The following is a 12,580-nucleotide window of genomic DNA, read 5'->3' as shown; positions in this document are numbered from 1 at the left end:
CAAAGGGACCATCATTTATTGGCCTAGCTATTTGTGCATTTGCTCATTCATAACATTTTTCTTCCACAGATCTCAGTCACTATGTTGACTAGACAAAAGATTACAGGCATCTAGCATATAAGCTGGTCTATTGGGTTGGGTGTTGTGTTTATTCTGTTATTGTAGTGTTTTAATTGTGTTCGTAATGTATTTGTTTTATTATTTTTTAATCAAGTTTTATTTTAATTTTGTTTTTAGTTGCTATGATTGTAAGTCGCCTTCAGTGCCATTTTCTTGGTTAGAAAGGTAGGGTTCAAATAAAATATATAAACAAAACAAACATGTTTTGAATCTTTTATTATGAAAATATAAAAACAAATCATACTTTGGACAAAAATACACAGGGATTATATATAAAAAGATATTATATATGAGAAAGTAATACACATGGATGTACATTTTCATGAAAATTTGTGTTCCAACAATTTATAAACAAGCTCATTTTAACGAATCTACTGAGCATCCTTCTTTAGACACATTCATACCAATACAAAATTGAGTTGAGTTGAAGATTTCCAGCAGAATGCAACAGTTTGTATAACCGAAGAGGATTTTCTTTCAATCTTTTAGCACTTACTGTACCTGGCATTAGCAGCGTCATGTGTAATCCATAATTCCAGCTAGTGTTAAGGTAGTTTCAAGAGTTACACAATTCTTACCATAAGACAGCTGCCTTCCCTGTGCACCCCACAGACTCTGTCTGAGTTTGTATGTTTCTCACACAAGAAGGATTATTCAATGAGGTTTTCTGGAGGTCTTGAAGAGTTGGGAGTTCAACAGAAATTGATAAATTGATATGATGAAAAGTGTTGAGTTAGAAACTTTGTTTTGTGTTTATTTCTATTCAGTTCTTTAGCTCACACTATTTTATTATACCTATTCCTTAAATGTCCTAATGAAATTCGAGGGACTCCAAGTGGTTTTCTGTGGGCTCAGAATGTGCTCTGACTGGAAAGAAAATGAAGCAAAAAGGTAGGGAGGAAGCAAGCCTCATGTACTCCAAACACGCCTCATGTGCCTGGAATCTGCTTATTTAAGTACAAATGGGACCCATTCACATTCGCTTTGGGGAGCATAATGATCTCTCATGATGCTGGATAACAGGAGATGTTTTGAAAACATATTTCAGTGAGATGAACAAATAGAGTAAAATGAAACCATATAAGCAAGAAGAGCGAAAGACAGTGTGAGTAGTAATGGGATAGCTATCAAATAGATGAGACAGGTTGTACAATTTGTACAAATTGTACAAAGCATAGAGAAGTTACTCATTCTGACAATATAATTAAGTGCAATTAATCTCAGAATGATAAATTATCTAATTCAACAAAGGTTTGGAGCAAGCATCAAATGCACTTTTCTTACTGTAATCATCTTTTGACTTTTGTGACAGCCACATGAAGCACACCAGGGGCACAATCCTATGGGTCTCACCCTTATGAGACAGAAGCCTCTGTGTTTGGAGGCTTCCATGTATCCAATGTCCTGCCGAGCAGCTGCCAGAAGAGTGGGAGGAGTGATGGAGACAATTTTCACTTCTCTAACCCCCTTGTTTTGCTTTTTTCTCTAGACAGGCCTCTGAGGACATCTAGAGGGGGCACACTAGCAAGGACAAGACTGGAGAATCTCCTCTCCCCACCCATCTCCTCCCCACCCACTGGCATACCCCCTCTCTGATGTCTCCAAGGCTGCTTTTGCGACCTGAGGAAGCAGGCAGCATGGTTCTTTCCACAGAAGATGTGAGAGGTGCAGGAGAGGGGCGGGATGAGATACCAGGGTCCCGTTTCCAAGGCCTCAGAGGGGGGACTCCAAAGAATCCTAAGGTCCCTGGGATGCTTTCCCAGGATGATAGGATCGCTCTCCCTGCTCATTTTTGGCATCTCAGGAAGACTGTACCTGTAACATCAAGGAATGCATTTTAAAACTGTATTGATACATTCCAAACAGAGAAGTCAAACTAAATCTAACCAAACGTGGAGGTGGTGGGGAGGTTCAGAGATTTTTTTCCTAGTGACCAAGAACCAAACCATAAACTAAAATAGGGTGCCTTTGATTTATACTGAATCTCTTGAAACAAAAACAAAACTGGTAACCAGTACAGAATAAATGGTTCAATTAACAGGTTCTTAGGTGTTTCTACAGAGATGGTAAGAAGGGGCCTCTCTCTGCTCCAACCTAAAAAATATATTACCTCCCAGGAAGCCATTGGAGAAGAAAGTGAAAAGTGATAGTTATGTGATTGGTATTCCCATTTGCTGCATTTACATGCACCTTAGATGAAGTGCTTTTTTCAAATATGACCAAAAAAGGCTTACAGGGGGAAAATCACCACTCTAACTGTTATAGTTTCCATTAAAAAGTGTTTTAAAGTTAGATGAAAACTGCTAAGCTGGAGAAAGACTGGAAACAGCCACCTGTTGGTTGACAACATTATGACATCACTTTCCAGCTCTTCCAGCTACTGCAGAAAAAGACCTGGTTCGCACAACACAAAAGCCACGGTGGGCTGTCATCCTGGTTTGCTTCAGGGTGGCCTGTCATGACGTCCAAACCTGGCGCAGTTTCCTCAGTGTGGTTTGTTAACCACACACAGGCCACCTTGAGAACCCATGGATTGTTGCTGGATTGTTCAGGGTGGCTCGTTTTAAGGATGGCTTGTCAAAACATCTTAGCTACCTCCTCTGCCCAGTAAACCAAAGGACACATGATTACCCAAGATGCATGTTTTGTAAGAAATGATAATAGAGAGTGGGCTTGACAGTGGCCCTGGTTTCTCTGCTACTTTGTGACAGAAACGAGTCCCAATTTATGTGAATAAATGGCAGAATCTCACAGCCATTATTAGTTATGAGAAATTTGCCCATTATTAGTTATGTGTATAAAAGACAGGAGAAAAACATGATGGTTCAGAATAAAAGGCTCTTCTCAAATCACCAATCTAAGTGTCTACATTAGCCAAACCTCAGCTACAGCCAGGGCAATTTTAACTAATACAATTTGAGCCTATTCACACCTGAGACTTATAAGCTTTGCCCTCTGATCAAAGCCTGAGAGACTGACACAACTGTACTTCAGCAGTCTCCAATCACACTGTGCCTACGTGAATGACAGTTGGCATCCAGTGGTGCACTGGCATCCAGTGGTGCAGGTAGGGCTGGACCTTGGAAACATAGTCTAAGGCCCTGCAGCCAAGACACCCCACCCCAAATGAATATTCAGAAAGTGGCAGAAGCAAACTGCATTTTATTCCTGTGATCATGATGGTGCTATGATTTAAGGGAGTTTAAAATGCAAAATTACACATGCTCAGAGTATTTCTTTTAAAATCAGTGTTGGCAAACAGTAGTTGTTCTAACATGTCAGGAATGTAGATGCAGTTTTAAAGCCTGGAATGGCAGTTGGGAGGGGAAGGAACGAGAATAGTTAATTGTATGCTTCACAACTGAAGTAATACACATGGTCATCTAAAGCCACCCCCTACCCTGCCCCCGGGCCACAAGACCTCGAAGTCCAGTGTCTATAATTACCTAGCTGCACCACTGTCTAAAGCATCAAGTGTATATATTCCTCAACAAATCAAGTGTCTGAACATGATTATACAATGTTCCTTCCTTCAGATTGACTGTATATGCAAAGCCACATTCCTTAGATAAGGCCTGCACAAGGCAGGACAAAAAAGCAAATATGTTCCTGAAATCCAGGATACCGTTTCAAAGATATGCAGCAATTTGGCTAGTAAGCCACAGGTATCTCTTTTGTCTATTGGAACAGCTAAAGGAGGTCAAATAAGTCAATCCTAAAGGAAATCAACCCTGACTGCTCATTGGAAGGACAGATACTGAAGCTGAAGCTCAAATATTTTGGCCACCTAATGCGAAGAGAAAACTCTCTGGAAAAGACCCTGATGCTGGGAAAGACTGAAGGCAAAAGGAGAAGGGGACGGCAGAGGATGAGATGGCTAGATAGCATCAGCGATGCAATGAATATGAACTTGAGCACGCTCCGGGAGAGAGCGCAGGACAGGAAGGCCTGGCGTGCTATGGTCCATGGGGTCACAAAGAGTCGGACACGACTGAACAACAACAACAACAACAACAATGTAAAGAATGGGAAAATGAGAAGGGAGGAGACATACTGTTTGAAAACTGATTAAAAGGCAAATACAGATACTCACCCGAGATGAAGGTGCAAACTGAGGCGCAGGCAGTTTCTGATTCTCTCCTTTACTGACAGCCTACAGATAAGATAAATATCAATGGTAACTACAGTCTGAGAGAAAACCAAGCTCTGTGCTGTGACTGACTGCTAGTTGAAAATAATAATAAATATTCTCTTTTGTTTCTTATAACAAAGAAAAAAAATCTAGCATACAGGATCAGAGGAGCTGCAAAGAGGAGTTATCCAACACCTGAGCTCCCCCCCTCCCCACAGCCAAACGTGCTGCTCATGTATCTGCCACAGAAGCCCATTACTTCCAGGGAGCAGGAGAAAGAGGGACCCATATTCCAGTTGCACCCTTATTGCAACTGGAATATGAGATTGGAGAAAGCAACCAAAGACATTATGCACAGAGGGCATCTCTACACCAGCCTAAAATCCTGCATTTAAAATGGGGTTTTCTGCTTCTGTTTTAAACACAGGATCCTTTCCCCCTCCTTCTCCCCGTATGAGTCTTGCATTATCTTCCATTCATCTCGCTCCTCTTCTTGCCGCTTTTCCTCTTTTCACAGAGGAAACTGAAGCAGAACATTATATGCGATCTATTTAAAAACGGAACAAAGGGAATTCAGTGCTGGAGGGTCACAGCAGGGTCACAGCAACATGTTAAGAGCCTGCAAATTTCTGTGAAGGAGCAACTCAATTGCAGGATAAAAGCTCCATGTGAAGAAAGCCAGAGACTCTGGACAGGGATCGGTCACCATAAATACATGATACCTAAACTTTAGAGCTTTCCATACCTTTTCATCTACAGTTCCAAGTATTACTTTTGAGGGTACACTACATTTTAAGCACAAATAAAATAATTATAATCCCTTCATTCAAATAATGAGAAATGTACATAATTAAGCATGCAGTTGCAGAGGAGCTAATCAGCTGATGGGCCACATTCACATTTAAATTTGCATTGCATTTACAATTTCTAATCTCCAAAATGAGCACTGAAAACCTATTTATTTATAGGAATCTCCTTTTCCCACCACCCACCACACACACACACCCTTTATCCCCCAGTCCAAGTGCTTAAAAACATAAATAATTGCAGAGAGGTAGGCAAAACGTTAGTATGGGGACATGGTCAAAGAAGTACTAATCAGTTGGTTGAGCTCAAGGGCCAAAGGAGTGCTTGAGGGATCTCCTGCTCACCCACCTACTCTCCCTCACCCAGTACCCTCAGGAAGAATTCTGCAAGCAGCAGCTGGAGAAAGAGCTCCTTTGGAACAAAGCAAGGCAGATCTCACTACCAGCCCCTCAACACAGCCCCAGACCCAGAGCTTGCTTGCCTAGAGAGCCAGCATGGTGTAGTGGTGAGAGTGTTGGACTGGGAGCCAGGAGATCTGGGTTCTAGTCTCCACTCAGCCATGGAAGCTCACTGGGTGACTTTGGGCCAGTCACAGACTCTCAGCCCAACCTACCTCACAGAGTGGTTGTTGTGAGGATAAAATGGAGAGGAGGAGGATAATGTAAGCCACCTTGGGTTCCTTGCAAGAGGAAAAAAGGCAGGATATAAATGCAATCAATCAATCAAACAGTAGATTGAGCAGCTCTTTCATTCTTCTATGCACCAGACTCTTCAGACTAGTGGCTAGTGCTGCTGACCCTTCCTCTTGCATCCATGCCAGTCCCTGCTAGCCTCATTCTCTTCTCACCTCACTCTGCAGCCACAAAGAGTGCCTCAACTAGAATTCCCTTATTCCCCCCAGCCCATCCCTTTCCTTGGTCCAGGGCTCACTCTGTCCCCAGACAATTTAGTTTCTAAGATTTCTATTCTGCTTCTCAGCAGTTTCCAAGTGGTGAGCAATAACTAAAACATAAAATGCTATGAAAACTATACAAATACATTATAAAAGAGCAGCCTAGCAGCAGAAGAAAACACTAAATCATAACCTCTGGCATTTTTTCCAGATGTTAAAGAAAAAAAATCATTTGCATCCAATAATTGCCTAACCAAACTGGGGAAGGTCCCACCAAATATTTTTGGTCCCACCAAATATTTTTGACTATAACTTTCATTAGCCCAAGATGATGGTCAGAAATTATGGGAGTTATACTCTGAATCATCTGGAGTGCACCAGGCCAGGGGAAGGCTAGTCTAGACAGTGAAAGTTACACAAGTCAGACATCAGAAAACACAGGGATAGTAACACCTTTCCTTCCCCTCAGGCATTTGCATTACAGGCAACTTTTGCATTAGAGGCAACTTTTTCACTCTCTTCCTGTTCCTGCTTTGATGCTTCCAATGACCAGCTCTACAAGTACAAGGAGTCACAGCTGACAAATTGTCTCAGCCCCAGTGACAAAGCATCAAGATAATAAGACGTTAAGCACACAGGAGATTTAGGCACCAGCGTGAGTTTAGCAACAGGCCGAGGAGACCAACGCAGTCAACTCTTCCCGCTACTGACAGTAAATAATGTAGCTTTCCAGGTTAAAAAAGTAAGGAAAAACTGCTAGGAAGGTTGGAAGGTACCAGGGCTGTGGAGGCTATAAAGTGTGTTGCACAGAGCGCTGCACATAGAACAATCTGTCTGCTGGACAGGGGCTATAGAGGTGAGTTTGGCTCCCTGGATCTCTGAGAAGAAGCCTTGAGGCTAAAGTAGTTGATTTTGAGAAGCCGAGAGAGGTAGAGAGGATGGTGGATAAGACTTTGTCCTTCCAAAGTGATAAGGTGTCAGAGAAGGTGGGCATCACTCTGAGGAAGGGGGGAACCCTTTAGAAGGGTCCCATTCCTTGCAGGGGAAACAGATATCCTCTCGCAGCAAGGATATGCCTCTGGGAGGAGCTCTAGGTAGTGGGAGATGTGATCATTAGAGACACAGAGAGTAGGGTTTGTGATAGGCATATAATGACGTGATGACTTGCCTGCCTGATGCAAAGGTTGCAGAAGTCACACATTGCCTAGACAGCCTGTGCTGGGGCAGAATCAGTGGTCATGTTGCACACTGGCACCAATTACAGGGAAACGTAGTCATGCAGTCCTAGAAGCCAAATTTAGGTTGCCAGGTAGGAGATGGAAAGCAAGGACCTCCAAGGTAGATTTCTCTGAAATGCTACCTGTTCTATGCAGCTGGACAGGCAAAGCTGAGGGTTCTCAATGCATGGATCAGGCAGTGGGGTAAGGAGGGTTTAGATTTGTTAGGCACTGGGGGACTTTTTGGGACAAGCAAGCCAGGCCTATACCAAATGGGATGAGCTCCACTTGAACCATACTGCTGGTGCTTAATATCAAAAAGGTGGCAGAGTAGCTTTTGAACTGACTTGTCAGATCAATCAGAGTTATATTAAGCAACTGTTCACTAGTCAGGAATAGAGGGCCAAATAACAAGCAACTATTAGCAACTTTCAGGTAACTTAAACACGCACATTCCACCAAAAGCAACCTCTGTTTAAACAGGGGAATGCTGGAGAGAGGATCTATTATGCCTTCTCTGCTGCAAACTGCCTCTTCTCCAGCAGCACTGTGCAAGGGAGCTGCTGAGCTTTATAAAGCATAGTTTACCCCCTAGACAAGAGAAATACAGGAATAAAATCACATTTCTAAATACAAAATATTTTTCCCACTGCAGCAGTAGGTCCTTTGTTATAAGCCAAGCCTGAAGCCCATTGATGAAAGTCTGTGTTAACCCTGCCAATCAACTGAAACTGCTTCAGCAATGCCTGAATGCTGTGATCATGGCTAGATTACTCTGAATAAATAGTTCAGTTCAAGAAAGTGAGATTTCAGTAGCTCCTATTTTGCACAGACTTTTTAGTACCACCTTTTAAAAACATATTTGCACACACATTTTTAGTTATTAATAACTAATGAATAATAAGTTCAGTATCCAAAGAGCTATACTTTGCTTTTATGGACTTTTTAGATTTCTAGGCAAACTAATAGAAATTGCAAATCCACCCACTGCAGGTTTCCTGCCCACACACCTTATTTGAACATTTTTAGCCAGCAGCAGCAAAATGCAATTCAGTCAATGTCACTGTTGCAGTACAAGGCCAGAGCGTGCCTGCATGTAAGTTTTGTCTGTCTGCGGCACACTATACCGTGATATGGAAGGAGATTAAAAAGGAGGTTAAATACTGCATATTATGTCCTGGGACTTCCTGATAGGCTATACTATCTTGGGCTTTGGCAAATGAGGAAAAGAAAGAATATTAAAAACAGGACTGGAGCCACTTCTGAAGTTTATGATTTTATTTATATAGCACCATCAGCACGCATGATGCTTTGTGGAGTATAAGAGGAAGGATCCCTGCCCAGAGGGCTTACAATCTAAAATTCAATACAGGAGAAATAACACAGGAAGGGGAAGGAGGTGGAAATAAGAGGTAAACAGAGAGAGAATATGTGATTGTTTGAGTTACCTGTGCCTTAGGCTTGATTACAGGCTTAGTTGCCTGGAAGGCATGGGAACTTAGGGAACTGAGCTGAAGGATTCACAGAAAAGGTGGGTTTTGAGAAGGTATTTGAAAGTAATAAGTAGCTTCACACAGGTGTTCTGGGAGGCAGTTCCAAGTAGATGGGGCAGCAAGGAAGATCTCACCACTGGTCAGTGTGGGAGCCACAAATAAGCTTTGATTAAGCTGAGGTGGGCACAGATTTAGTTTCACAGTCACTGTAATGTTCTTTTCATTAGGGTTTCTACCATCATGCTCACAGATATTTCCATTAACAGCCGTACACTTTACACATGAAAACTATAGGATTGTCTAGCACAGGTACACAGCAGACAACGATCAGACCCTCTGAAAGGCCCTCTGATTTTAGTGAGTTACATGAACTTAAAAATCAAAACCATCATGAATTGCCATAGTTCCCCACTTGTTACCACTAAATGTTCAAAGAAGGATCTCCCATTTAAGAGATGGTCATTATTGTCACAGGCCAAGTGAACAACTATTTCTATTACTGTGATCCAAGTAACAGAAGTGAATCTGCTAGGAGAAGCAGAGTGTCACGGTTGCCTCTGAGCATACAGAGTGCCAGAGCAGTTTAGATTCAGAGGAAGAGCTGCAACACATGGGGGAGGAACTTTCCCAGGCTTCAGAGGCACAGCTGGATGGAGCGGCCCTCCCTTTACACTTCCCTGCAAGTGATAGTGAACGGGGGGAGGTGAGGGAAGGACAACCTGAACGCTTAGACGCAAGGCGCAGATGCAGGCACAAGCGGGAAATCGCAGGGGCTGAACTTAGGCGCTCTGCCCGATTGGCTCGGTATCAACAGCTGCGCCTAGAAGTGTCACAGGAGAGGGGGAGAGTTTCCCCTCCCACCCCTTAGGAGAGTTTGCCACCTTTGCCCAAACAGAGACCAACTTTCATAGATCCCCTTTGAACTCCTTGAAGGCTGTTCCTTTGTAGTCTGTGAGTCTCTAGAAATTTGCATCTGTATGCCTCATTAGGGTAAATGGAATTAAAGCCTTGGAAATGCAGCCTCTTGTCTGAGTGTTCATTTTGGCTATTGGAGTTTTCAGCAGGGCAAAAGGGGAATCCTGACACAGAGAGAATCAAACAAACAAGCAAAAAGGGGTTTTCAATTTTTAATCAGAGGGAGGAGAGATTCTCAGAGCAAGGCAACAATTCCCAATTCCATACCCTTTTGTCAAATGACATTACATTATCCTCCTTTCACTACTGTTTACTTATTTCAGCCACTCCAACATTAAATTGTTAAGTCTAAGTTAAACAGAGGACACAAGGCAGTAAAAGAATCATCACAAAGCTATTAAACATAATCTCTAGTATATAATTTCATGGCTCTTGCATCTCCTGATGGTAAGTGATTGCAAGTGAGGAACACGATTATGTCTCAAAAGCTACAGTTCCAGCCGAAGGAAGCTGCTTATTTTGCTTTTAATTAACTATGGCCTAGGGTAACTCCCTTTGCAGCTCATTGTCACAGTGCTCAAGGTCTGCTGCCTATTTATCCACTGTATTGATCAGCTCCCGTTAGCCATCCCTCGCATGATTGTTTTTAAGTGCAGTAGTGTTGCAAATATTCAAGAATAACCTTGCAAACACTATAGGTTTCAGAAAGGTGCCTCAAGGGGTAACAACTGCACTATCTAGAAAGGGCACTTTAGACTTACTGTTCCTTGTATTGTTTAGTATTGTTATTGTAGCTGGAATTGTTTTAATAGCGTATTTTAAATGTGATTTTTAATACCTATATGAACCGCTTAGAGATATTATATGAAGTGGTATATAAGTATTACTAATAAATTAAATAAATTCATGAATATAAAAATGTAACTTAAAGATGATTCACATATAACAGATGCGGGTATTTTTGACTTCTCCTCTGCTTGCAAGCAGAGTGAGGCTGTTTTCACCACTGTATTATTTTGAAATTGCTGTACCCTGCACACTGAGGAGGACAGCAACCCACCGCTGCAGACATCGATCCATCCTTCCACAGAAGCCAAGGCAGCTGTGCCTCATTTACTCTGGGTAGAGCACTGCTGCCTGCTAGGGAGAAGACAACCACTCTCAAGTATTCTGGTTCTGGAGGCTGCCGTTTCTCTCCACAGAGGCACCTCAGTTTACGAAGCACAAAATAACTGTCCATTTAGAATGCTTTGCTTAGCCTGACTCCGACACGTTGGTACTTCTGCCAGATGCATGGAACAACATTAAGCCACATTATCTGGAACTACCTAACTTTTCCCAGTATACTAACCTTATATTATATAATTTCCCTATTATTTACTTAAAATACTTTTAGACCACCTTTTAACACACAACCCTCTCAAGGCAGCTCACAAGGTAAAAACAATACAACAATAAATATCAGAATAAATAAAAGCCAGTAACAATCATAAAATAGATATCCCATCCTAAGAACCAGTCAAACCATCAGCGGGCCTGTACACAACTCATGAAAAGGCTGAAAAAATGATCAAGGGGCTGGAGCATCTCCCCTATGAGGGAAGGTTATAACAGCTGGGATTCTTTAGCTTGGAAAGAAAGAGGGTAAGGGGAGACGTGATAGAGGTCTACAAAATTATGCACAGTGTGGAGAATGTGGATAGGGAGACATCTTTCTCCCTCTCTCAAAACACTAGAATCTGGGGTCATCCTATGAAGCTGATTTGTGGAAGATTCAGGACAGATAAAAGGAAGTACTTCTTCACACAGTGCATAGTTAAGCGATGGAATTCACTACCACAGGAAGTAGTGATGGCCACCAGTTTGGATGGCTTTAAAAGGGGGTTAGACGAATTCAAGGAGGAAAAGGTATCAATGGCTACTAGTCTTGATGGCTATGTGCTACCTCCAGTACCAGAGGCAGTGAGCCTATGTACACCAGTTGCTGGAGAACATGGGTGGGAGGGTGCTGTTGCACTCATGCCCTGTTTGTGGGTCCCTGGTTGACAGCTGGTTGGCCACTGTGAACAGAATGCTGGACTTGGTCTGATTTAGCATGGCTCTTCTTATGTTCTAATACAGGGTGACTTGTCAGCAAGGAAAATATCCAACCATCAAGGTTAAAAATCCAGTTAAGCAGCTTTTGGGGGAGGTGGATGAAGGCTGGGTGGAGGACGACCAATTCAAACCATCTCTAATAGCTTTCCTTTTGTTTGCATTTCAGGTGATAGTGTGTTCACCAGAATTTTAATACATATTTTTAGTCTGAAAAGTAGCTGGTCACTACTGGAACATACACATTGGATTGTGGTATAGACTAGCTCTCTACATAGCAACAGTTACATAGAGTGAAATATAATAGGCAGGTATGTAATTCTTCATAAAGTATGTAAGAATCTAATGGTTTTTCCAAAATAAAATGTCTTGCCATTTTGGTTATAAAGAAAAAAGTTAGGAAATGTCCAAATAAAAGTTAGGACTTGTTAAAGGCACATGGTTAAAAGCACACAAACCCAACATTCTTTGTTGTTTTCCTTGTGGCTACAGACTGGACTTTATATACATTGCCTGCCACTCCACTCTCCCCATTGATATTTCTTTAGATCCCTATACTAGGCCTCACATTAAGTTTTCCTTGATAAAAATTTTGAGAATGAGATGGTGGAAAGAGGATGCAGAGATCTTTAAAAATTCAGATTTAAAAAGCAGCTGCCTTTTTATTTTATTTTTTTTGAGCTTCAGCTGTGTCTTTTGGAGCTTTGCTTGTGGCTAGTTAACTTACAGATAATGTGCTTTTACAAACACTTTCAGAGCACCATTGGATGAAAGGAAAGTTCAGCAATAGCCAGACTGTTATGAAAATTGGAAGAGCTATTTAACACATAATACAAGTGAAGAACCTTCATCTGCTCTATCATGGTGGCTTTGCATCTTCCATTTCCTAGCTAATGCTAGCCTTACGCCA

General features: G+C 42.0%; 1 protein-coding gene across 1 annotated transcript in view; it reads right to left on the bottom strand.

Annotated features, from left to right (window-relative positions):
- Positions 1-319: 319 nt before the first annotated feature.
- LOC146359957 (uncharacterized) overlaps positions 320-12,580 on the bottom strand; it is a 45,136-nt gene continuing 32,875 nt past the window's right edge. The window contains exons 2-3 of the mRNA XM_084832492.1: positions 4,214-4,273; positions 320-1,935 (exon numbers count right to left, since the gene is read on the bottom strand). Of these exons, the coding sequence (XP_084688618.1) occupies positions 1,921-1,935; positions 4,214-4,273 (75 nt within the window). The 3' untranslated portion in view covers positions 320-1,920. The remainder of the gene's footprint in view (positions 1,936-4,213; positions 4,274-12,580) is intronic.

This window comes from Heloderma suspectum, chromosome 1, assembly GCF_057233095.1.
Source record: "Heloderma suspectum isolate Gila_16-S chromosome 1, 16-S_ref, whole genome shotgun sequence".
NCBI classification, from domain to species: domain Eukaryota; kingdom Metazoa; phylum Chordata; class Lepidosauria; order Squamata; family Helodermatidae; genus Heloderma; species Heloderma suspectum.
Note: the sequence above shows the minus strand (reverse complement) of the source record. Positions and strands in the feature narration are given on the sequence as shown.